The following is a 27,829-nucleotide window of genomic DNA, read 5'->3' on the forward strand; positions in this document are numbered from 1 at the left end:
AGCCCTAGTAGGATCTATAAAATCATGCCAGCCACATAGAAGTGCCCGGAAAGCAGTGTCCGTTCTAATAATGACATTTAAAAACCAGTGACTACTCCTACCTTGGTACCAGAGTGTAACCTTTTTTCCAAGAGTCTGCCATGCCACAACATGGCATAGCCCATAACAAACCTAGGGGTGGTTTGCAGACTAGCACTATTTAATTAATAAGAGGGGGAGCGGTTGTGTTTATTCATTCGCTGTATAGTGGTAACTAAATCCCCCTCGTGTACTGCATTTCTACCCCAATTCCTGGGTCCCTAGGCTACGTAGAGGCGGTTGGAAACTATGCTCAAGGGTCAGTGGATAAGTCCTATACCCTAAGAAGCCACGTAATCGTGCCGTAATGTATACTGTAGTTTTACAAAGTAGTGCTGTTAAGTTATGAGTTTCATACAGTGCTTAAAATTGTGCAGTGTATAGTATTACTGCAGCGTTTTGACCACTCGTCTCAATATTTACAAAGATTTTCCTAAACCCAGCGTAAGTTCCATCAGAGCTTCCTGTCAGAACGGAACCCTGACTGAAACAAACGGAAACCATAGGTTTCTGTGTGCATCACCATTGATTTAAATGGTGACGGATCCGGTGCAAATGGTTTCCATTTGTCTCAGTTGTGTAAGGGTTCCGTCATTTTGACTAAATGAAAAGCACAGTCGACTACGGTATTTGATCCATTAAAACGACGGAACCATTACACAACGGAGACAAACGGAAACCATTTGCACAGGATTCGTCACCATTGAAATCAATGGTGATGCAAACGGAAACCTATGGTTTCCGTTTGTTTCAGTCAGGGTTCCGTGTTGACGGGAAGCTCCGACGGAACCCCAGAACGGAGTCCTGACGCAGATGTGAATGAAGCCAAAAACAACAATCATGAGATCCGGACTCCTCTTTGTTTTATACAAACACACATGAAAAAGTAAATAAAACCTGTACAAATCACACTATTTATTAAAATATGTTTACAAAAAATCAGATCAGATTTTGTCATAGTATATTGGTACAGAAAGACACAAAACCCGTATGCAGATTTATCAGAACAAGCTAAGATATTATGGCTGGGCTATTGTGTAATACAGTATGGTTATCAGGACATGAACACATTGCTTCCTAATACAGGTTTATACATTTAGCAACACAAACTATCTAGTTAGGATAATATTAATCTCTACTGATTTCTGGTGTGGCTTTATAATGTACAGAGTGATTACAGGAAATACCATTGTATCTTATACAGTGTATAATTCTGACTGGTGTTTTATAAAACTATGGATTTCCATATCGTGTGATCAGGGTCAGGAATGTGTTAATAGTCAGCAGAGGTTCATAGATGGTCCCCCTCCGAACAGTATGTATGTCACATTTATTTTTTTGTCACTTGTGAGCTGTGAAGAACAATAAACTGATTCTATATGCCTGAGATGGAATTAGTCTCATAGCAGCATAATATTGTACCTACTAAAACAACAGAAATCTCAAAATATTCAGTGTAAAAAAAAATGTAGATTACTGGGGCACGCTCAAGCAGGTTTCTATATACTACAGTAGTATGAACATGTAACTCGAAAATATGTGCAGATTTTACATATTTTTGCATGTTTCCTGTAAATAAGAGCAAGTATATACATTGCTTGAAGGGGTTGTCCACTACCGGACAACTGATAACCTATTCACTGGATAAGTAATATCATTGGTGTGGGTCCGACACCCAGACCCCACACTGATCAGCTGCTCCGGCTGCCTGCGGGCACCAGATGTCATTGAACACTATGCAGTGTACAGAGCCCGAAGCAGTTGGCTCAGTACATTGCATAGCGGCCGTGCTGCAGAACTGCAGCTCTCCCACTATTCCGTGGCCGAAGCCATCTGCTTCCGGCATGGACGTGCGGTGCCCGGAGGCAGCCAGAGAAGCTGATCGGTGCGGGTCGGACTCGCACCGATCATATACTGATGACCTATCTGGTGGATAGGCCATCAGTTGTCCGGTAGTGGGAAATCCCTTTAATCAACTTAATCGTTAACACTTCACTATTATTATTTTTTTTTTCCCAAGATCCTCTATTATTTTTATTTTTTTTCCAGCACCAGACTTGAAATGTACTTTGAGTATGAGCGCTTTATAATGAATTATGTCATTGTCATGTGTAAGGCTTGACTCACACCTGTGTCGGTGTGTTGCGTTGTTCTGCTCAGTCATAGGAGCAGAACAAGGGAATAACGTAAGTAACAATTCTGTTGCACAACGGACAACACCGGTGGCCAACGGAACTCATTGATTTCAATTGGTTCTTTCGGCTTTCCGTTGGGGTGTCCGTGATTTTACCGGAGACAACAGGGCAGCATGACGCGCTATTGTCTCAAGTAATCTCCAGTAGTCTTGGCCGGATCTGCAACGGAGAACCCTAATGGAGCCTCCAACGCAGATGTGAACGAGCCTAAGAGGATAACATATGTGGTCTGCAAGCTGGTGTCTCCTACAACACACTGTCTTCAGAAAGTCCAAAGAGTCAGTTTTGGAAATCTTAGGTGAGCACCAAAGGGGTTCAGATACATTGTCAAGCTCATAGAGCCTTATTTATGTTATCTTAATGACAATGTTAGATATTAATGACATAGCTAAGGATATAAAACGATTTAAATTTGCTTGTAGTTTAAAACCTTATTGGATGTATTTGCATATTTACATTAAAAATGTACTATAGTTTACTATTAATCTATGACCTAAATGTGATTTTATTATTTACAGTATAAAACATCCCATCATGGCATTCATTCTAAGAGTATGTTCACACAGAGTTTTTTTGCAGGCAGAAAAATCTACCTCAAAATTCCTTCAGGAATTTTGTGGCAGATTTTGACTTGCCTGCACTTTCTTTGCCACGTTTTTTGCTGTGTTTTTTGGCCACAGCCATTGAGCGCCGCGGGCAAGAAATGCCATGAAAACCGCTTTCTCTGCCTCCCGTTGATGTTAATTGGAGGTCAGAGATGGATACGCGGGAAGAAAAAGCATGACGCTTTTTTTTTCCCCTCAAGCTTTTTTTTTTCTCTCACGGGAAAAAAACACCTCCGCCTCCAACTGGAATCAATGGGAGGCGATTTTGGTCGGTCTTTGGTGCTGCTTCCGATGCGGTTTCCGTGTCAAAAAGAGCAACTAAAAACTGTGTGAACTAGACCTAATACTGTATGATGAGCAAAATCAGGACTCATATACACACACACACATATATATTTTAGACATATTTTATCAAAGATTGGAATTGATTTTAGCATATTGAGGAAAGGAAACCAATGACAGATTTTATGTCTTTTCGCCACAGGGATCCAATATGGAGGAAGATACAGAGCAAACAAAAACAAAACAAAACTCTGATATAAAAAAACCTCTAAGTGGTAATAGTTAAGAATGAGGGTGCAAAAAGTAACATTAATTTGCTGAAACTGGACAACCCAGTGGCGTAGCTATAGGGGTCGCAACGGTTGCAGTTGTGACCGGGCCCCCAAGCCTAGAGGGAGGGCTCATATGGTAGCTGCTGAGGGGGCATTATACTGTATGGGACAGCTATGGGGGGGGGGGGCTTTATACTGTATGTGGCATCTATGGGGGCATTATGCTGTATGTGGCAACTATGGGGGGCATTATACTGTATGGGGCAGCTATAGGGGGCATTATACTGTATGGGGCATTATACTGTATGTGGCAGCTATGGAGGGCATTATACTTTATGGGACATTATAGTGCATGGGGCAGCTTAGGGGGTTATTATACTGTATGGGGCAGCTATGAGGGCATTATACTGTATGGGGCAGCTATGGGGGCATTATATTGTATGGAGTGCATTATACTGTAAGGGGGAATTGTACTGTATGGGGCAGCTATGGGTGGCAATATACTGTGGGGGCAGCTATGGAGGGCATTATATTGTGGGTGCAGCTATGGGGGCATTATACTGTGTGGGGGCATCTATGGGGCATTATACTGTGTGGGCAGCTATGGGTGGCATTATACTGTGTATGGGCATTATACTATGTGGGGGCAGCTATGGGGCATGAGCCTTTAGCTACGCCCCTACGACAACCCCTTTTAAGGCTGCAAAAACATTCCATATAAGCATTTCTCATTAAAATGCAATTGCCTTTTATGTCTATTATTTTATCTGCCGGTGTTGGTTGCCCTCTAGTGGATTTTTCTGACATTGTGTCTTTGTTCCTGTTTAGCAATTCCTTTCTTTGTCATAAGCATTCACCATCTTTTTTACATGAAACAGTTTGCTCCTAAGTTGTTTGGTTTCAATCTTCTTTGTTTGGTAGTCAGGAGTCTGAAAAACAAAAAGGAAATTAAAAACAGCCTAGTTTCACGTGAGAACACATTGGATTGCCAAGAAAAATGCCAGTTTATGTAAGCTAAGTTTTTAAAGACAATTAAGGTGTGTACAATTAATTGCATTGAGGGCATACTCTCGTTCCATGACTTTTGGATACAAAATATAATCGCATTAGAACAGTTTTGTGACCCATACAAAACCATATTGGACCTCCGTTTTGAGTGGGAATCCTGAGATAAATATGCCAATTAAGTTCTAGGGTTTATATAACTATATACAGTATAATATATATATATATAGGCAGAAAGCAGCAGCACTCACAAAAAACTGTTGTACGGGTGCCCGGCAAGACGTCATGATCCTAGGACGGAATATCATATATGGAAAGAGAAAACTTGCAGCACTCCAGTATGAAAAAATGGTGGTTTATTCAGTCAAACACAGGCTTTGTGTTTGACTGAATAAACCACCATTTTTTCATACTGGAGTGCTGCAAGTTTTCTCTTTCCATATATATATATAGCACACACAAAAAATGGCCACAGCACACTGCGAACACTAATGCCACCTAAGCCGGTAAATATAAATAAATATGCATTACTGCTAAATCTACTCACAATAGTGAGGTTCTTAGCGCACATTTTGATCAAATTGTGTGAGCCCAACTGCCACGACAGTAGATTTAGCAGTAATGCATAATTATTTATATTTAGTGGCTCAGGTGGCATTAGTGTTCGCAGTGTGCTGTCGCCATTTTCTTGTGTGCTGTATAAATTTGCAGTCACAGGCTTTCTTGCACCTGTATACACGTTTCACTTTGCTGGAATGTACTGTTCAAGCTCTTGTGTTTATGTATTGTATTAGTGATATATATATCTATATAGCCAAAAATATAAAGAAAAACACAGCACTCAAAGCAAGCTGAATATCAGGCCATGTGCACATTACCAGTGAAAGGATGAATCAACTCCTTGGTGTAGAACAAACAGCACCAGGGCTTAAAAATTGGAGAGATGTTGGTTTAGTCACCACAGAGTGAACAGAATGAGCAACGTGTTGGTTCACACCTGAACCTTTCTCAAGCTAGTCCAAAAGTGCATAGTGCCAAGTATATATAGGAAGTACAGCAGACAAAAAAATGGCGACAGCACACTGCGAACACTAATGTAACCTAAACCGCTAAATATAAATAAATATGCATTACATGCTAAATCTACTTACAATAGGGAGGTTCTTAGAGTACAGGCTGGACCCGGCAGAATGCCATAGGGGGAGGCCACCATGATCAGGGATGTTAGGAAGGGAAGGAGTTAAGGAGTTAGGGGTGTGGTTAGGAGGGGGCGGATGTGAGGGGGGCGAGGTCAGTTTACTTAAGGGTAGGAGAGGGAAAGGCGTCGCCATCTTTAGTAACAGCACAGGGAAGCTTGTCCAGGATTTGACAATGGATGCACTACTTACCCAGCTCCGGGCAGCAGTAGCAGAACGAGGCATGGCCTGGCTAGCGGAGGGGCTGGGGCTTTCCGGCCCGCTGCCTGGGGCTCCGAGCTCGGCGGTGAGCGGACGAGGAGAGGAAGATGGGGAGCCCCCTGGTTCAGGGGCGAGTACGGAGGACGCGGCCGTGTTTGGATCTGGGGCGCAGGCGGTGCCGTCCTCTCCTCCCCGGCGGCGGTCACGTCGCACGAGGCCTCCGGAGAGGTTGAGCCCGGAAGTGATGCCACGAGCCAGGCGCAGGGTAAGGAGCCCCACGAGGGACCCTCCAGGCCGGGCCCCTCGCTCGGCTGCCGTGAGCAGGACGGCCTGGTCTGAGAGGAATCCTGGAAGCCGGCCTGGCTCAGCGGAGGTGGTAGGGCAGGCGCCCATGCATCCGGGACCACCCTCTGCCTCCAGACGACGGGACCCAGGACTTGCGGTGGGCCGTGCTGGCGATGCTCCAGTCGGGCGGCCCACCTGTACCCAGGATGATGCAACCAATTCCAGGCGTGTGCCACGGTCGGTGGTGACACGGCGGGCAGGAGGGCGGCTACCTGCGGGCCGCAGGGTGGTCGAGCCCCCCAACAGACGGGCGGAGAGGCCCAGTTCATCGGCGCAGTTACGGAGCGCTCCATCAGAAGGTCGGGGATGTCATGCATGCGGCGCTTGTCCTGGCCCGTCTGGGCAGGATGAAGTGGACGACCGTGAGTTCGGTGACCAAGAGGGACGTCTGGATGGATCCTTCGCCCCGGCTGGTGGGGACACAGCACCTGCGCAGCCCGGTGAGTCGCTGTCTCCTACTTTTTCATTGCCTGCTGTATTTCGGTCCCCAGGGGTAGGGGGTGGGGGTTCACTTTTGCCTACGGGATTGCCGGGGTGTAGCTGGGGGATTACAGGAAGTACGGGTGGTGGGGGTGAGATTCAGGAATTGTTGTGTTGTGTGCGTGACCTTTTGGCGCGATGCGGAGGGGGGGCGATAGGTTCTCCATCCCCGGTTGCAGCTTGGGTGGGGCCGTCGGGGCCTGCAGTGGTGGATAGCACGCTATGGGGAGCTGGGGTAGTGTCTAGGGAATCGGGCGTGGCAGTGTCGGTGCAGACAGAAATAGATGTGGCAGTGGATGAGGTGCGGTTGGACGATAAGGCGAAGGGCGAGGTCTATGTTTGTTTTGAGGGCCCATTGGGGGCGCATCTGAAACCGGAAGTAAGGGAAAAGATATGGAGGGATGAATATGTGGAAATTTTTTCATTGTTGCCGTTGGAGAAGTTCAATTTAGATAAAGGGAAGTGGTTGGAAAGCAAGAAGGAGAAGGAGGAAAAACGTCGGTATCGATTGATTCCCCAAACTTTTGTTAATTGGTTGCAGGCTTTTGCTATTTTGGCAAGCGTCATTGGACAGAAGACGCCGGAACATTGTTCGGGCCTCTTCTGTTATATGGATGCTATCGGAGAGGCTCATCGAGTTTACGGCGGGCAGACGTGGCTGCGCTATGATGAGCAGTTCCGGCAGCGGAAGGCAGTGAGACCTGACATTAGGTGGGATAACAAAGACATAGGGTTATGGTTGCGGGTCATGGCTCCAGTGCGTTTTGGCCAGTCCTTTCAAGGGGGTGGGGCCGGGGTGGCCGGCCCCTCATTGCCCCCGGGGGGGGGAGCAGGGGGGGCAGGAGGAAAATCCGGGTTCTGCTGGCAGTTTAATGAGGGCCAGTGTAAGTTCGGATCGGGTTGTAAGTTCAAACATAGCTGCTCCTCCTGTGGGGGGATCTCTCACGGAGCGGTTAAATGTTTTCGGAAGGGAAAAGGACGAGGGGCCGGGGGCGCTAGTCAAGGGCCGGACACCGGTGAGGTGGGAAGACATGGAGCCCTTTCTAAATAGGTACCCTGATAGGTCCAGGGCAAGTTTGTTGTTGGATGGTTTTCGGGTTGGTTTCCGGATCCCTGCCCCTGCTCACAAGGTGCCGTTTACCTTGCGTAGTTTGCGTTCAGCGTTGCAGTATCCAGGGGTAGTAGGGGATAAGTTGCGGAAGGAGGTGGAGTTGGGGCGCATGGCAGGTCCGTTTGAGAGTTGCCCTTTACCAGAGCTGGTGGTGTCACCACTGGGGGTGGTGCCTAAGAAGGAGCCGAATAAGTTTAGGCTCATACATCATTTATCTTACCCGAGGGGGCGATCGGTTAATGATGGGATTTCTCCGGAACTTTGCTCGGTGGCTTACACGTCGTTTGATGCGGCAGTTGCGTGGGTGCGCCGCTATGGTGTGGGTGCATTAATGGCAAAAACGGATATTGAGTCGGCCTTTCGCCTCCTCCCTGTGCATCCTGACAGCATACGGCTGTTAGGATGTTATTGGGACGGGGCTTATTTTGTGGATCGCTGCCTCCCTATGGGGTGTTCTATTTCCTGTGCCTATTTTGAAGCTTTTAGTTCTTTCCTGGAGTGGGTGGTTTGTGAGGTTGCGGGGGTCTCATCGGTCATACATTACTTGGATGATTTCCTGTGTGTTGGTCCAGGCGGGTCTTCGGTTTGTGCTACGTTGTTGAACACGATAGAGTGGGTGGCAAAGAGGTTCGGTGTGCCTTTGGCCCAGGACAAAACGGAGGGACCTAGCTCCTGTCTGGTCTTTTTAGGAATCACCATTGATTCTTTGAGGATGGAGTGTCGGCTCCCGGAAGATAAATTGGTAGCGTTACGGGCGGAGGTGGACCGGGCTAGACATTTGCGTAAGATCACGTTACGTGCTTTACAGTCATTATTGGGTAAGCTTAACTTTGCTTGCAGGATTATGCCCATGGGCCGGATTTTCAGCAGGCGGCTGTCGGGAGCGACGGCTGGGGTGACAGCCCCTCATCATTTCATTCGTCTGACACAGACGCTGAGGGCAGATTTGGCAGTTTGGTTTGAGTTTTTGCATCGTTATAATGGGAGGTCCTTGATCATGGCCCCGGTGGTTGACAGCGTGGATTGGGAGCTGTTTACAGATGCTGCGGGGGGCGTGGGATTTGGGGCTTACTGCAAGGGTCAGTGGTGCGCGGCGCGGTGGCCTGAGGAATGGGCGGAGTTGGGTTTGGTGAAGAACCTGGCATTCCTAGAGCTGTTTCCCATAGTAGTGGCGGTGGAAATTTGGAGTGAGAGGTTTCGGGACAGCAAGGTACGGTTCCATTGTGACAACTTGGGCGTAGTGGGGGCCATTAACAACGTGTCAGCGTCATCCCCCCCGGTCGTCCGGCTTTTGAGGCACCTTGTTTTACGTTGCTTGTCTTTGAACGCTTGGGTTGTGGCGGTTCATGTGCCAGGGATCAAAAAATGACATCGCAGATTCTCTTTCTCGCTTGCAGTGGGAGCGGTTCAGGATGGTGGCTCCGGACGCGGAGGAGGATGGGATCGCTTGCCCGGAATGGTTGTGGGGGCTGGGTTACGAGCCGCAGGAGGTTTGATTCAGGCTTCGCTTGCGCAGGGTACTTGGGCTGCTTATGATTCGGCGTGGCGGGAGTGGGAGAGTTGGTTGGCAGTTCTGGAGGGTGTAGTGACGGATGAGGATCGGGTGGTGGCGTTGTTAGTTTTTCTGGGGCAAGTCTCTATCGCGGGCTGGTCAGTGTCCAAGGTGAATCGTTTTGTGGCAGCCCTGGCTTTTGGTTTTAAGGTCCGGGGGTACACGGATGTTACAAAAAGTTTTTTGGTTGGCCAGGCCCTGAGGGGGTACAGGAGAGGGAGGATGTTGCCGGATCGGCGGCGCCCTGTGTCGTTTATGTTGTTGGAACAGTTGTGGGGGGTGTTGTGTGACATTTGTTTTTCCAGCTACGAGGTGACCCTGTATAGGTTGGCATTCTCGTGGGCATTTTTTGGGGCCCTGAGGGTCGGGGAGCTGGTGGCTCCCAGCACAAGGAGACCTGGGGGGTTGAGAATGGAAGATGTGTTGGTAACGGATCGGAGTGTGGAATTCTGGATCCGGCGGTCTAAGACGGATCAAGGGGGTCGGGGTAAGAGAGTGGTGTTGGGGGTGGCCAAGGGGGTCAGGATGTGCCCGGTCGCCTGCTTTGCGGGGTTCAGAGAGGTCTCAACGGTGCGTAGGGGACAGTTGTTGTGTCATGAGGATGGGTCCTTTATGTCCCGGTATCAGTTTACGTGGGTTTTTCGTAGGTGTCTGCGGAAGTTGGGACTGGAGGAGGCGTTGTTTTCCCCCCATTCTTTTCGGATTGGGGCAGCGACGGAGGCGGTGGCATGGGGGTTGGGTGAGGAAGTGGTAAAGCAGATAGGTCGATGGGATTCCCGCCGCTTCCAGCTGTATGTGCGCCCTCAGTTTATATGATAGTCCAGTCGTAATCCCTCCTTCTCTACACTCCCTCCGGCTCCCCTCATCGTTTTTCTCTCCTCCTCCATGTTTCGCTTGCATCCTTACTCGTTTTGTTAATCAGTGGTTTTATTTTTCAGGACCCGCGGGCCGATTGGTGTGGATCGTCGGGCATTCCTACGTTCATTGGGGGGCGGAGCGGGCGGATGTTCGTCCAGACGGGCGGCAGTTGGGTTTTCGGCGGGAGGATGTAGTCGTGCGGTGGCTGGGGAGTAGGGGGATGCTGTGGAGTCGGGTGTTGCCGGACGTGCATCGGTTTGCGCTGATGGACAGGGCCCCGGATGTCTTGGTGTTACATGTCGGGGGTAACGATTTGGGTAGTCGTCCTTTTCGGGAATTGATCAGGGATATAAAATACGATCTACTCAGGTTATGGTCCGTTTTCCCGGCTATTAAGGTGGTGTGGTCAGAGATTGTCCCGCGGAAGGTTTGGCGGCATGCTAGATCGGTGCAGCGGTTGAATAAAGCCAGGGTTAAGGTTAATCGGGCAGTTTCGGGTTTCGTGGTGAGAAATGGGGGGGTCTTCGTGCGTCATTATGACTTCGAGGATGGCCAGGGTAATTATTGGCTAGGTGATGGTGTGCACCTGACGGCCGTGGGGATCGACCTGTGGACTCTGCGCCTGCAGGAAGGTATCGAAAGGGCCCTCTCGTTGGGTGGGGGCTCGCATACTTAAAGGTGTCTAAGTATGTTCGTGTGGCGGATTGGGGGTCCTTGGAGTTGGTGGTAAATTACTGTGGGGGGGGGGATTCATAGGGGGTATGGTCCCTCCCCAATTTATTATGGTTGGTAGTCTGCTCAATTTGGGCTCCTGCTGGGTGGTGTCCCGAGGAGTGGTCAATTAGGGCTCCCGCTGGGTGGTGTCCCGGGGAGTGGTCAATTTGGGCTCCCGCTGGGTGGTGTCCCGGGGAGTGGTTGCGGTTGAGGTCAGCCAACTGCAGGTATAACGGTGCCCCTGAGCCAGTAGGGTGACGGCTGGGAGTAAAATACTATGCAGGTGGGCTGTTTCGTGACAGACTTTTGTAGCTCCAAGGACTCCCCTTCCATTGTTATTATTATTTGTAAATTGTTGTTCTTGATGTTTGTTTGTAAATAAAATGGCTGCTGTGGCCAAATTTATCCAACCCAAGTGTCTGAGTCTTATTAGAGGGACAGGGGGTTTGGGAAAAGGTATGGCCATTAATGGGGAAGGTGAGTAGGTGAAGCCACTTCCCCCCCCGGTAGGAGTGTACGCACTCTACAGTCCCCTGATCAAGTACAGGCTGGACCCGGCAGAATGCCATAGGGGGAGGCCACCATGATCAGGGATGTTAGGAAGGGAAGGAGTTAAGGAGTTAGGGGTGTGGTTAGGAGGGGGCGGATGTGAGGGGGGCGAGGTCAGTTTACTTAAGGGTAGGAGAGGGAAAGGCGTCGCCATCTTTAGTAACAGCACAGGGAAGCTTGTCCCACCCTCCCTCCCAAAATGATGTGTTCATCTGTGTGACTATTTTGGTATTTCGCTTTGTTGCTCGTTGTTTTTGTTTTTCCGCAGGTACCAGAGGATGCTGTGGAACAGTTTTGCAATGTCGCAGCAGTTGTATGGCGGATTGGGGGTCCTTGGAGTTGGTGGTAAATTACTGTGGGGGGGGGGGATTCATAGGGGGTATGGTCCCTCCCCAATTTATTATGGTTGGTAGTCTGCTCAATTTGGGCTCCTGCTGGGTGGTGTCCCGAGGAGTGGTCAATTAGGGCTCCCGCTGGGTGGTGTCCCGGGGAGTGGTCAATTTGGGCTCCCGCTGGGTGGTGTCCCGGGGAGTGGTTGCGGTTGAGGTCAGCCAACTGCAGGTATAACGGTGCCCCTGAGCCAGTAGGGTGACGGCTGGGAGTAAAATACTATGCAGGTGGGCTGTTTCGTGACAGACTTTTGTAGCTCCAAGGACTCCCCTTCCATTGTTATTATTATTTGTAAATTGTTGTTCTTGATGTTTGTTTGTAAATAAAATGGCTGCTGTGGCCAAATTTATCCAACCCAAGTGTCTGAGTCTTATTAGAGGGACAGGGGGTTTGGGAAAAGGTATGGCCATTAATGGGGAAGGTGAGTAGGTGAAGCCACTTCCCCCCCCGGTAGGAGTGTACGCACTCTACAGTCCCCTGATCATGCACATTTTGATCAAGTCGTCCTCCATAGGTGGGGACCTACTCTGCACATACACCCAGAACTGGGACTAAGCCTACATATGTACATGGGGATGGTAGGAACCAGCATTAAACTAATTAAAATCACCCAGGGCAGAATGGGAGGAGTGCAAGATAAAAAAATGGAGGCAGTCACTAACCCCACATATATGAATCACATAAACAACACAAAAGTTTGAACAGCACATTCCAACAAAATGATATAAAATGTGTATGCAGGTGCAAAAACACCTGTGACTGCAAATATACAGCAGAAAAAGAATGGCGACAGCACACTGCGAACACCAATGCAACCTAAACCACTAAATATATATACATATGCATTACATGCTAAATCTACTTACAATAGGGATGTTCTTAGTGCACATTTTGATCAAAAAGTGTTTGCCCACCTGCCACGACAAGTCATCCTCCATAGGTGGGGACCTACTCTGCACATACACCCAGAACTGGGACTAAGCCTACATATATATCTGGGGATGGTAGGAACCAGCATTAAACTAATTAAAATCACCCAGGGCAGAATGGGAGGAGTGCAAGATCAAAAAATTGAGGCAGTCACTAACCCCGCATATATGAATCACATAAACAACACAAAAGTTTGAACAGCACCTTCCAACAAAATTATACAAAACGTGTATACAGGTGCAAGAACACCTGTGACTGCAAATATACAGCACACTAGAAAATGGCAAAAGCACACTGCAAACACTAATGTCACCTAAGCCGCTAAATATAAATAAATATGCTTTTTGATCAAAATGTGCACTAAGAACCTCCCTATTGTAAGTAGATTTAGCAGTAATGCATATTTATTTATATTTAGCGGTTTAGGTTACATTAGTGTTCGCAGTGTGCTGTCGCCATTTTTTTGTCTGCTGTATATTTGCAGTCACAGGTGTTCTTGCACCTGCATACACGTTTTGTATCAATTTGTTGGAATGTGCTGTTAAAACTGTGTGTGTAACAAAATTCTGATAGTATGTTGAAATAACGGCCTCTGCTTCTACAATGTTTCCCTTCATACATAGAATCGATATCTGCCACTAAACAAAAAATTTATATTAAAATTAAAAGATAATTGTGACAGTATTCATAATAAGTATATGTATATAAAAACAAATAAATATACAAATCTAACATATAACCAGGAGGACAATCTTGATCGATTCACTAGAACTCATGGCAAATCGCTTAAATTATATGCAAAAAACAGAAAATTAGATGTGTGGAATATAGGCATAATCTACATTAAGTCCCTTTGGGGACATAGTTTCTAGGGTGAAAATCCACTCCAGTTCTTTTCTTTTAAGGGCCAATTCTCTGTCACCTCCCCGTCTATTATGGAGTACTGAATCAATTATTTTAATATGCAACGGAGATACATTGAGTCTGCACTCTACAAAGTGTCTAGACACTGGTAGATCTCTTCTTTTAGTATTGATACTGTGACTGCAATTCGGTCAGCATCATACACTTCTCTTCACAACGCCCAGTTGGTAAAAAGTAAAAACACGCCCATTTGGTCATTAACCCCTTAGTGACCAGCCCATTTTAGGCCTTAATGACCAAGCTATTTTATTCGTTTTTCTATAGTCGCATTCAAAGAGCTATAACGTTTTTATTTTTTCGTCTACATAGCTGTATGAGGACTTGTTATTTGCGGGATTAGTTGTGCTTTTTAATGGCACCATTTTTGGGTACATATAATTTTTATATTAACTTTTATTAACCTTTTTGGGGGGGATTATAAAAAAAAACTGAAATTCCGCCATTGTTCTATGCGTTTTTAAATTGACGCCGTTCACTGTGCGACGTAATTAACATGTGACCTTTATTCTATGGGTCGGTACGATTACGGCGATACCACATATGTGGAGGTTTTTTTATGTTTTACGACTTTTGCACAATAAAAACACTTTTGAACTAAAATTATTTGTTTTTGCATCGTCGCTTTCCAAGAGCCGTAATTTTTTTATTTTTCCATCAATGTAGTGATTTTTTGGGCTTGTTTTCTGCGGGACAAGACGTAGTTTTGAATGGTACTGTTTTGGGGTACATGGGACTTATTGATTCATTTTTATTATGACTTTTTTGGGGGGCAATGGAAAAAAATTGCAATTTCGCCATAGTTTTTTGCGTTTTTTTTTTACGGTGTTCACTTTGCGGTTTAAATTACATATTAACTTTATTAATGGAGTCATTACGGTCGCGGCGATACCACATATGTGTACTTTTTTTTTTTTTTACACTTTTACTAAATAAAACCACTTTTTATGGAAAAAAATGGTTTTATTTATTTATTTACTGTACTTTTTATTAATATACTTTATTTCACTTTGATGACTGATTTTATTAGTCCCACTAGGGGACTTTGCTGTGCGATGTTCCGATCGCTGCTATAATGCTCTGGTATACTTCGTATACCAGAGCATTATTGCCTGTCAGTGTAAATCTGACAGGCAATCTGTTAGGACGTGCCTCCGGCGCGTCCTAACAGGCATATGTCCAGGGCAGACCTGGGGGCTTTTATCAGTCCCCTGGCTGCCATGACACCCCATCGGAGACCCGCGATTGCATTCGCGGGCCGCCGATGGGTGACAGAGGGAGCGCACTCCCTCTGTAAACAAAGTTAAATGCCCCCGGTCGCTATTGACGGCGGCATTTAACGGGTTAAACGGCCGCGATCGAAGTAAACTTCGATCGCGGGCGTTGGAGCAGGAGCTCAGCTGTCATCAGACAGCAGAGCCCCGGCTCCTGCCTGCACGGGAGACCCGTGCAGGACTTAGACTAGGCTGACGTGAAAAGGCGTCAGCCTAGCCTAAAGCCCAGTAGTGAATCACGTAAAAAGGCGTATTAGTGGTCACTAAGGGGTTAAGAAACTAATTAGCATAAATCTAAAATTTCTCATAACGTGCTCAAAAATGATAGTTTTTCAAAATAAAAACCACTATTGTTATCTACATTACAGCGCCGATCAGATTATGTAGGAGATAGGGCACTTATAATCTGGTGACGGAGCCTCTTTAATGTAGATTATGCCTATATTCCACACATCTCATTTTCAGTTTTTTGCATATAATTTAAGCGTGAGTTCTAGTGAATCGATCAAGATTCTCCTCCTGGTTATATGTTAGATTTGTATATTTCTTTGTTTTTATGAATACATATACTTATTATGAATATTGTCCCAATTATCTTTTAATTTGAATTAAAAAATGTTGTGTTTTGTTGCAGATATCGATTCTCTGTATGGAGGGAAACATTGTGGGAGCAGACGCAGTTATTTCAACATACTATCTAAATTTGGAACATATATATATATATATATATATATATATATAAAGGCATAGAACTTGGCTTGAGAAAGGTTCCTGTTGAACCGAAACGTTGCTGTGTTGAGGTGAATAAATAAAGTCCTGGTGCTGTTACTGTGTTCTATGCCTTTTTCTATTTTATTTTGGGGAATTGATTCACCCCCAGGTAACGAGCACATGGCCTGATTTTCTGGAACCATTGGAGTGCTGTGTTCATCTATCTCTGGACTATATATATATATATATATATATATATATATATATATGATTGATGTACATGGAATAATCCATAATTTATTAGAAATAAGTTATGGTATACTACTTTATATATACATTTCAGAATATTATACCTAGTGTGATATTCTGTTTAGATTTAAGAATGGCTGGTTTTGCAATTACAAAAAAACGTGAGTAGTAGACGCTAGCATCTCTGCGCATGTGTGATTTATCATGGCTTTCCTTGCGGTCCAGAGATGCGTTCCGATGACGCATTTCCTGTACTTGCGCCATCTTGCGCATGTGCACTATGGTTCGCAGGACGCCGGCGTTTGCTCCATGCACTTCAGTAATGCGGCATCGTAAGTTCCCTTATTACATTTTTGTATTCATTTTGTTTTAATATATGATTGGCCTCTGCCCTCCTCCTTCATTAGGAGTCATTGCTATAATTGAATGTAATATTAGTTTTTTGGTTTATACTATATATGTTTATTTGAATCACTGAGATATGTGTTTAAACACACTAGTCATGTAACACTGATTCACATGTATTCACTTTTTATATAGTATGTCTTTTTATATGTCCATTTATTATATATTATGAATTTATTGCATTATACATTGTATGCTATATGTACTTCCTATATATACTTGGCACTATGCACTTTTCATTAGTTTGAGAAAGGTTGTGAACCGAAACGTTGCTCATTCTGTTCACTCTGTGGTGAATAAACCAACATCTCTCCAATTTTGAAGTCCTGGTGCTGTTACTTGACTCTGTCTTTGCCGTTTAGTTATATCTATATATTTTTACATACCAGCTTAAATATTCCTTTGTTTATTGCTTACTACATAGATATAATGTTGCCTTATATCTGAGCTTCTATTATATGTCTTACTCATTCTATACTTCTTTGAAGATAATTGCATGTTACCATGGGGCTCATGACATCCGCATCATGCCTATTGGCTGTTCTTCCGAAATTGCTAATTGGTTGTACAGCTTAGCATGTTGTTTGGCTCTATAGCCGAGCATGCTCAGTTGAGTTTTCAGAATGACATTGCACAGCACATGGCTGTGTTTACATATGATCTCTGTGATACCCTATGGATTGGTAAATTAATTGCTGTCCCTCCTCCACTACAGATGTACACAATTGTTAGTAATTGTTTACCACTGTTATGTACACTATGTACTTGTGTTATATGCACTATATGATTACTATCAGTGGCGTAACTATAGGGGTCGCAATTGCGACCGGGCCCTGAAGCCATGGGGGCCTGTGGCCCCCCACACCACATCAATGGAAAGTTACTATAGTAACTGGGCACAATGTAATAAACTACACGGGCCCCCATTACTATAGTAACGGACAGTACTTACCCCCTCTTTCCGGAGCGCAGCGGAGATCCTGACCTCACAGCGCTGAGTGCAAGGCATGGCGTCACAGCGCTATGCGCTGCGCACAACATCCCGACCCTGGATGGAGTCAGGACCTCTGCTGCGGCTGAGGAGGAGGGTAAGTTTAATACCACGGTCTGCTGGAGCTGATGGGTCGGGGTCCGACTCCCGGGACACCCGCCAATCAGCTGTTTTGAAGGGGGTGCAGCGCTCGTACGAGCGCTACTTCCCCTTCATTACGGTCACTTTTTTTACACACTGAATCACCGACATGTACGTGCCAGCGATTCACAATGTGAAAAAGTAAGGGAAATGAAGGGGAAGCAGCGCTTGTTCGAGCGCTGTACCCCTTTCAAAACAGCTGATTGGCGGGTGTCCCGGGAGTCGGACCCCGACCCATCAGCTATTTATGGCCTATCCTGAGGATAAGCCATCAATATTTAGTGTCTGGACAACCCCCTTTACGCCTACTATGTTGTAGCCTTAGATACAGGGCCCCAGTAGACAGTAGTCTTATACTGTATAAGATTACTGTCTGCTGGACCCTCTATCTAAGCCTACCTTAGGCTTAGATACAGGGTCCAACAAACTGTATCACACATGCACTTGGGCCCTGTATCTAAGTCTACCATATGTGTTAGGCTGTGTTCACATTAGCGTTGGCCTTCCATTGAGGGGTTCCGTCGGAGGTTTCTATCGGGTAACCCCTCAACGGAACGGCAAACTGAAACCTCAGCTTCCGTTTCCCTCACCACTGATCTCCATGGTGACGGAAACGTTGCTAAAGGCTTCCATTTGTCACCGTTGTGACAGGGTTCCGTTGTTCTTGACGCAACCAATAGCAACAGTCGACTGAGGTGATGTGAACAGGCCCTTACTAAGGTTTTTTTTTGTGTTTGTGTTTTTTTAAAGGTTCGGTCATTAGACTACGTCAGATTCGAGGACTACTTCGATGACGGCTTTTTTTTATTATCAATAAAATGGTTAATGAGGGTTGTGTGGGGGTTTTTTATTTCAATAAACCAGTTTTTTCTGTCTTTGTATTTTTTTTAAACTTTATTACTACCGCCTTATTAATAGCTGCTGGCTTATTGACAGCATCCATTACTAAGGCGGGGCTTAGTGTTAGTCGGTCTAGAGGCTAACACTAACCCCCATTATTACCGCGGTACCCACCGCCACCAGGAATGCCAGGAAGAGCCGGGTATGATCCAGTACCCCACCATCTGTAGTGATTGCCGGGCACAGGGGCGGGCGTAGGCTGGTATTATTAGGCTGGAAAAGGCCAAACAGTGGCCCTTCCCACCCTGGTAACGCTAGGCTGCTGCTGTGTTGTATCTGGCTGGTTATCAAAAATGAGGGGGGACCCCATGTAATTTTTGTTTTAATAAATAAATAATTGGAAAGAACGATGTGGGGTTCCCCCATTTTGATAACCAGCCAGATACAACACAGCAGCAACAGCCTAGGGAGGGAAGGGCCACTGTTTTTTGGCTTTCCCAGCCTGATAATACCAGCCTGCGGCCGCGACACTACCCAAACATCACTACAGTTGGTCGGGTACTAGATCGTACCCGGCTCTTCCCAGTACCCCTGATGTTGGTAGGTACCAGGGTAATAATAGGGGTTAGTGTTAGCCTCTTCATGTCTAACATTAAGCCCCACCTTAGTAATGGACGTTGTCAATCAGCCAGCGGCCATTACTAAGGTGGTAGTAATAAAGTTTAGAAAAATACAAAGACATAGGAAAAAATATTTTATTGAAATAAAAATCCCACACACAACCCTTGTTATCCATTTTATTGAGAATACAAAAAAAATGCCGTCATCGAAGTAGTCCAACAACCGAACTTGTAAAAAAACACAAACACAGAAAAATAATTAGGAACACATAAAAAAGCAAAACAATTATTATTCTTGCCTTTCCAGGTTCCAGCGCTGGAGTTGCAATGTCAGAGAGCTGGTCCCTATAATATCATGTGTAAGACTGTCTGCTGAGCCACTGTATCTAATCCTATCATGTGTGATACTGTCTGCTGAGCCACTGTATCTAATCCTAACCATAGGTATAGGGTCGTAGTGCTATAGATATGCTGTCTCCTATATACACATATACATACACGCACACACATTTTTTGGGGGGGTGTATGTATCGGGGCTGTTTCCCCTGACGTTTCAAGTCCTTAGTGACGTCACTGGTTGCTAGTGCTGCATTGTTGGATCACTTAGGAGACCCAGCGATGCAGCTGAAAGCTGCAGGCCATCGGCCATGAGAAGTTGGGGGGGGGGCAAGAAGAATCTTTGCGTCGGGGCTCATGAGCCTTTAGCTACGTCCCTGATTACTATGCACTTTATAATTTGATCATATCTATGATCTATACGTACTCCTATGATTGTATGCACTGTGTCACTTTTATGTTTTAATTATTATTAATGATGTAACTAGTTCACATGTCTTCAATACTTGGTTGACATGTATCACTTTGCTTGAAAAAAGTTCCATGGTGGAAATGGAACGTTGCTTCGCTCTAAACATGGGCAAATAAAACCACAGATTTTTTACTGGAACTTGCTGGAGTGCTGCAATCTTTCTTTTCTTGTATGGTATCTTGAGCTGTGGATTAAGCTGTAGTTGCTTTGCATCCACCACTTTACTACATGAGTGATGCTTCATTTAAATATTTTTGGTAATATATATATATATATATATATATATATAGATATATCTATAGATATAGATATATCTATAGATATAGATATATCTATATAGATAGATCTATATATATATATATATATATATATATATATATATATATATATATATATATAGATATATCTATATATATACAGTGAAGGAAATAAGTATTTGATCCCTTGCTGATTTTGTAAGTCTGCCCGCTGTCAAAGACATGAACAGTCTAGAATTTTTAGGCTAGGTTAATTTTACCAGTGAGAGATAGATTATCTAAAAAAAAAACAGAAAATCACATAGTCAAAATTATATATATTTATTTGCATTGTGCACAGATAAATAAGTATTTGATCCCTTTGGCAAACAAGACTTGATACTTGGTGGCAAAACCCTTGTTGGCAAGCACAGCGGTCAGACGTTTTTTGTAGTTGATGATGAGGTTTGCACACATGTTAGATGGAATTTTGGCCCACTCCTCTTTGCAGATCATCTGCAAATCATTAAGATTTCGAGTCTGTCGCTTGGCAACTCGGATCTTCAGCTCCCTCCATAAGTTTTCGATGGGATTAAGGTCTGGAGACTGGCTAGGCCACTCCATGACCTTAATGTGCTTCTTTTTGAGCCACTCCTTTGTTGCCTTGGCTGTATGTTTCGGGTCATTGTCGTGCTGGAAGACCCAGCCACGAGCCATTTTTAATGTCCTGGTGGAGGGAAGGAGGTTGTCACTCAGGATTTGACGGTACATGGCTCCATTCATTCTCCCATTGATGCGGTGAAGTAGTCCTGTGCCCTTAGCAGAGAAACACCCCCAAAACATAATGTTTCCAACTCCATGCTTGACAGTGGGGACGGTGTTCTTTGGGTCATAGGCAGCATTTCTCTTCCTCCAAACACTGCGAGTTGAGTTAATGCCAAAGAGCTCAATTTTAGTCTCATCTGACCACAGCACCTTCTCCCAATCACTCTCAGAATCATCCAGATGTTCATTTGCAAACTTCAGACGGGCCTGTACATGTGCCTTCTTGAGCAGGGGGACCTTGCGGGCACTGCAGGATTTTAATCCATTACGGCGTAATGTGTTACCAATGGTTTTCTTGGTGACTGTGGTCCCAGCTGCCTTGAGATCATTAACAAGTTCCCCCCGTGTACTTTTCGGCTGAGCTCTCACCTTCCTCAGGATCAAGGATACCACACGAAGTGAGATTTTGCATGGAGCCCCAGATCGATGTCGATTGACAGTCATTTTGTATGTCTTCCATTTTCTTACTATTGCACCAACAGTTGTCTCCTTCTCACCCAGCGTCTTACTTATGCTTTTGTAGCCCATTCCAGCCTTGTGCAGGTCTATGATCTTGTCCCTTACATCCTTAGAAAGCTCTTTGGTCTTGCCCATGTTGTAGAGGTTAGAGTCAGACTGATTAATTGAGTCTGTGGACAGGAGTCTTTTATACAGGTGACCATTTAAGACAGCTCTCTTTAATGCAGGCACCAAGTTGATTTGGAGCGTGTAACTGGTCTGGAGGAGGCTGAACTCTTAATGGTTGGTAGGGGATCAAATACTTATTTCTCTGTGCACAATGCAAATAAATATATATAATTTTGACTATGTGATTTTCTGTTTTTATTTAAAATATAATCTATCTCTCACTGGTAAAAGTAACCTAGCCTAAAAATTCTAGACTGTTCATGACTTTGACAGTGGTCAAACTTACAAAAGCAGCAAGGGATCAAATACTTATTTCCTTCACTGTATATCTATATACAGTGAAGGAAATAAGTATTTGATGCCTTGCTGATTTTTTAAGTTTGGCCACTGTCAAAGACATGAACAGTCTAGAATTTTTAGGCTAGGTTAATTTTACCAGTGAGAGATAGATTATATAAAAAAAAAAAAAAAAATCACATTGTCAAAATTATATATATTTATTTGCATTGTGCACAGAGAAATAAGTATTTGATCCCCTACCAACCATTAAGAGTTCAGCCTCCTCCAGACCAGTTACACGCTCCAAATCAACTTGGTGCCTGCATTAAAGACTCCTGTCTTCCACCTGTATAAAAGACTCCTGTCCACAGACTCAATTAATCAGTCTGACTCTAACCTCTACAACATGGGAAAGACCAAAGAGCTTTCTAAGGATGTCAGGGACAAGATCATAGACCTGCACAAGGCTGGAATGGGCTACAAAACCAAAAGTAAGACGCTGGGTGAGAAGGAGACAACTGTTGGTGCAATAGTAAGAAAATGGAAGACATACAAAATGACTGTCAATCGACATCGATCTGGGGCTCCATGCAAAATCTCATCGAAAACTTATGGAGGGAGCTGAAGATCCGAGTTGCCAAGCGACAGCCTCAAAATCGTAATGATTTACAGGTGATCTGCAAAGAGGAGTGGGCCAAAATTCCATCTAACATGTGTGCAAACCTCATCATCAACTACAAAAAACGTCTGACTGCTGTGCTTGCCAACAAGGGTTTTGCCACCAAGTATTAAGTCTTGTTTGCCAAAGGGATCAAATACTTATTTCTCTGTGCACAATGCAAATAAATATATATAATTTTGACAATGTGATTTTCTTTTTTTTTAATATATAATCTATCTCTCACTGGTAAAATTAACCTAGCCTAAAAATTCTAGACTGTTCATGACTTTGACAGTGGGCAAACTTACAAAATCAGCAAGGGATCAAATACTTATTTCCTTCACTGTATATATATATATATATCTATATATATATACATATATATATATATATATATATATATATATATATATATATATAGATAGATATATCTATACATCCAGACATCAGGACTCAGGAGGTTTACATTATGCTGGATGAATAGAAGATGCCTTAAAAGTAACTATTTTGTAGCCAAAAATATTCTAATACTCTAATATTCTAGTTTTGTTTTGTTTTGTTGTTGCATTTGGCTTTTTCACAACAAGGTGTTACATATTATCAGTTTTAGTGTCCCCTAAGGCAGAGGCGTAGCGAGGTTCTCCAGCACTTGGGGCAAAGATTCAGATTGGTGTCCCCCCCAACTTCTTTCCCGACATTTCCTTCCCCCTCGACATGTTTGCTTTCTCTACCAATCAATAAGGTGTAAGTTTTTTTTTTTCACAATTTTTTTAATGTAACTCAAGCATAAAACCATTTCTACGTTTTACAAGCAATATAGTTCTATAAGGGAGTTTAACATAACAATAAGTAAAAAAAAAAAAAATGAAAGCGACAACACACAGCCCCCTTGTAGATAGCGCCACACACAGCCCTTCTCTTGTGTAAAACGCCACACAGCCCCTTGTAAATAGCTCCACATACAGCCCCCCTGTAGATAGTGCCACACACACCCTTTGTAGATAGCTTCACACACACACACACACACCCCTTGTAGATAGCGCCACACACAGCCCCCCTGTAGATAGTGCCACACACACCCCTTGTAGATAGCGCCACATACAGCTCCCCTGTAGATAGCGCCACACACAGCCCCCTGTAGATAGCGCCACACACAGCCTCCCTGTAGATAGTGCCACACATAGCCCCCCCTTTTAGATATTGCGCACAGCCCTCCCTTGTACTTGGTGCCACACCGCCCCTTGTACTTAGTGCCACACAACCCGGCTCCCCTTGTTCATAGTGCCAAACAGCCCCCTTGTAGATAGCGCCACACACAGCCCCTCTCTTGTATATAACGCCATGCAGACCCTTGTAAATAGCTCCACACACAGACCCCTGTAGATAGCTCCACACACAGCCCCCTGTAGATAGTACCACCCTCACCCTTCGTAGATAGCTTCACAAACAGCCCCGCCTGTATTTAGCGCCAGACACAGCCCCCTGTAGATAGTGCCACACACACCCCTTGTAGATAGCGCCACACACAGCCCCCCTGTAGATAGCACCACACACAGCCCCCTGTAGATAGAAACACACACACAGCCCCCCTGTAGATTGCGCCACACACAGCCCCCTTAGATAGCACCACACACAGCCCTCCTGTAGATAGCGCCACACACAGCCCTCCTGTAGATAGCGCCAGACACAGCCCTCCTGTAGATAGCGCCACACACAGCCCCCTGTAGATAGCGCCACACACAGCCCCCTATTGTAGATATTGCCCTCCCTTGTACTTAGTGCCCTACCGCCCCTTGTACTTAGTGCCACACAACCCCGCTCCCCTTGTACATAGTGCCACACAACACCCATCCCCTTGTACTTAGTGCCATACAACCCCCCTCCTCCTTGTACTTAGTGCCACACAACCCCCCCCTCCTCCTTGTACTTAATAGCACACAACCCAACTCCCCCTTGTACTTAGTGCCACACAACCCCCTCACCCTTGTACTTAGTGCCACTGAACCCCCTCTCCCTTGTGCTTAGTGCCACTGAACCGCCCTCCCCCTTGTACTGAGTGGCAGACTGCCACCAGTGCGGAGAGCGGTAGCTTACCGCTACTACTCTCCGCTCTGCCTGACGTGGCTCACCATTAGGAGGAGGCAGGAGGCCTTGCGGCTGCGTTCTGTCTGGGGTCGGTGCCGGCCCATGACTGGACCAGTCCAGTCACCTGACCGCATGTCACTGACGTGAGGTCAGGTGACTGGACTGGTCCACTCCCGGGCTGGCACCGACCCCAGTCTGAACCCCGCCGCAAGACCTCCTGCCTCCACATAACACTGATCGCTGCTGTAGCTGCATGGCATACGGGGCACCTGTCAGCAGCGATCACCTGTTTGATACGGCTGCTCTGCGGCCCCCCCTTCCCTACCTCAGATTTGCGCCCTGGGCACATGCCCCGCCTGCGCCCCCCTAGCTACAAACCTGCCTAAGGCTTGGGCTACAAACCGACTTTTGTCCCACTACAACTCCTATCAGTTGAACAAGATAACTTCAATAGCAATAGTAGTTGTTGTTGTAAGACTGTGATATGACGTGTGTGTGACTTGGGCATAGCTGATTTTCACCCCATGTTATTTTTTTTTATATATTTCTTTGGACTGCAACTGTTTTACTGCAAAAAGTATGTGTGTAATCTCAGCCTAATGCTGGCCAAACATTTTAGATATTGTATCTGTTGTTCGAAATATTAAGGTATCCCACCCAAAGTGCAAAAAATTACATACATTGGAAAATCAGAAGTTAAAGCCTTAACCAAATCTTATGGCTTGAAAGTGGTAGGGGACTAGTCTTGACTGGTAGTTTTGTGCAGTGCACCCCTAATATTTCACCCGGCGGTACTTCTTTTTTGATATTTCCAAATACTGGACTGTGACCAAAAACAGTAGAATATGTCTGTCTGTTTATTTTTTTTCTTGCAGGGGACACAATTCCCATAGTAAGCACATTCTCACTATAAAGGCCTGTGAGGATTTACCCCTGAGAACTGCAGTTCTAAGGGGAGTGTAACTTACCCAGAGTAAGAGCTAGGGATTAAGCACCAGGGGGGGAGGGGCAAAACACATCTGCGTGGGCCCCAACCCTGTGGCCCACCCAACACATGTTTACTACTGCAGAGGTGCATCTGGCGGGGTCAGACTTACGTAATCAGTGTCGTTTGCTGTGTTACTCTGTTTCTGTAAACATTCATAGAAGTGAATGGGTGTTACAGAAACAGCGCAGCATAGCAAGCTATGCTGTTTACGTCACTTCCATTCACTATATAGTGCCTCCCCACACAGTATAATACCCCTGTAGCTGCCCCCACACAGGATAATGCCCCTATAGCTGCCCCCACACAGTATAATGCCCTCATAGCTGCCCCACACAGTAAAATGCCCCTTTAGCTGCCATACACAGTATAATGCCCCTATGGTACTTCTCCACACATTATAATGCCCCCAAAGTGCCTCACACACAGTATAATGCCCCTATCGTGCACCCACACAGTATAGAGCCCCCACACAGTATAATGGTCCTATAGTGCCCCCACACAGTATTAAGCTCCATAGCTGCCCCCACTGCCCCATAGATGCCCCCACACAGTATAATGCCTCAATAGCTACCCCTATATAGTATAATGCCTCCATAGTGGCCCCCACATAGTCTAATGCCCACATAGCTGCCCCACACAGCATAATGCCTCAATAGCTGCCCCCACACATTATAATGCCACCATAGCGGCCCCCACAGTATAATGCCACCATAGCTGCCCCATACAGTAAAATGCCCCCATAGTGGCCCCCCAAACTGCATAATGTCCCCATTGCTGCCCAACACAGTATAATGCCCCCCGTATAGCTGCCCCTATACTGTATAATGCCCCCATAGCAGCCCCCACAGTATATTGCCCCCATAGCTGCCCCCACACAGTATAATGCTCCCATAGGGCCTAATGAATAATAATTACTCACCCATCCCTGTTCCCACGATGAGTGGAGGAGATCTCTCTGCTCCTCCGGTATGTGCTATGAGTGGCTTGACGCAGACAGGCGCGATGACGTCACTGCATTGCGTCTGTCTATGCTAAGCTGCTCACGGCCGGCGTTACACAGTGAATGCTGAAGCAGGGAGCTGACGGCTCCCTGCTCCAGCATTGGATTCAACCGTATCTGTGTCTTGAGGATGCAGATACAGTTGAGACAAGGACATACCGCGACCATCCCTCCCCTGGGCCCCACAATCTCAGTGGGCCCTGGGCCATCACCCCCCCCCTGCCCCCCTGCTAGCTACGCCTCTAAACTTGTCTATCTTGGTTGCCAAACACAACGGTAGGCCCAGTGTAAAGATTTTATTAGTGGGCCTCCATAGCGCTAGAGAGAAAGTAATAACCCTAAGTGGTAAATGCAGCAACATCTAAGACAGTAGACTATCTGTGACAATGCCTTTGTTTTTTTCCCAATTCCAATGTTTTCATAACCGTGTGTGCCAGTCAGATGCCCCTATATAGTACTTCCGCCTCAAATGCCAACCCCCCCATATGTGTGCCAGTCAAAGATGCCCATATATAGTACTTCCGCCTCAAATGCCACCCCCGATATGTGTGCCAGTCAAAGATGCCCCTATATATTAATTCCGCCTCAAATGCCACCCCCATATGTGTGCCAGTCAAAGATGCCCTCATATAGTGCTTTTAGCCTCAAAAGCCCTGCGCATTCAGTAAATAGGCCTCTGATGCCAGAGTGTCTGCCAAAGATACCAAGCCCCCCCCCTCCCACCCAATGGTGCTTGACACAGATCCCAGATCCTCCACCAGAGTGGCTTAGCAGGTAGGGAGGGATTGTGTGGGATTCCGAGGTTTGGTGCAAGGGGGTCCGGTGCAGTTGAACCCTTTGCCTTATGGATAAAGAGGCCCTAGCCAACCTTGGTGTAAACAGAGCCTAAGACTAAGGGTATGTTCACACGGCCTATTTACGGACGTAATTCGGGCGTTTTGGCCCCGAATTACGTCTGAAAATAGCGCCTCAATAGCGCTGACAAACATCTGCCCATTGAAAGCAATGGGCAGACGTTTGTCTGTTCACACGAGGCGTATATTTACGCGCCGCTGTCAAATGACGGCGCGTAACTAGACGCCCGCGTCAAAGAAGTGACCTGTCACTTCTTTGGCCGTAATTGGAGCCGCTATTCATTGACTCCAATGAATAGCAGCGCTAATTACGGCCGTAATTGACGCGGCGTTCAAGCGCCTGCACATGCCGGTACGGCTGAAATTACGGGGATGTTTTCAGGCTGAAACATCCCCGTAATTTCAGCCGTTACGGACCCCCGCCGTGTGAACATACCCTAATACATATGTTGTTATATTAAACTAACAAATGTATGATTTACATGCAAAATATACGCAGAAGGAAACAAACTTAAAAAGATAGTGCAGGTTGATGAAAACTTTTATAAAAG

At 45.7% G+C, this 27,829-nt stretch overlaps 1 protein-coding gene across 1 annotated transcript in view; it reads right to left on the reverse strand.

Moving 5' to 3' along the window:
• Nucleotides 1-969: 969 nt before the first annotated feature.
• Nucleotides 970-27,829, reverse strand: part of LOC142646688 (occludin-like) — a 51,845-nt gene continuing 24,985 nt past the window's right edge. The window contains exon 8 of the mRNA XM_075825303.1: nt 970-4,361. Within this exon, the coding sequence (XP_075681418.1) occupies nt 4,257-4,361 (105 nt within the window). The 3' untranslated portion in view covers nt 970-4,256. The remainder of the gene's footprint in view (nt 4,362-27,829) is intronic.

Source organism: Rhinoderma darwinii, chromosome 1, assembly GCF_050947455.1.
Source record: "Rhinoderma darwinii isolate aRhiDar2 chromosome 1, aRhiDar2.hap1, whole genome shotgun sequence".
Lineage (NCBI taxonomy): Eukaryota > Metazoa > Chordata > Amphibia > Anura > Rhinodermatidae > Rhinoderma > Rhinoderma darwinii.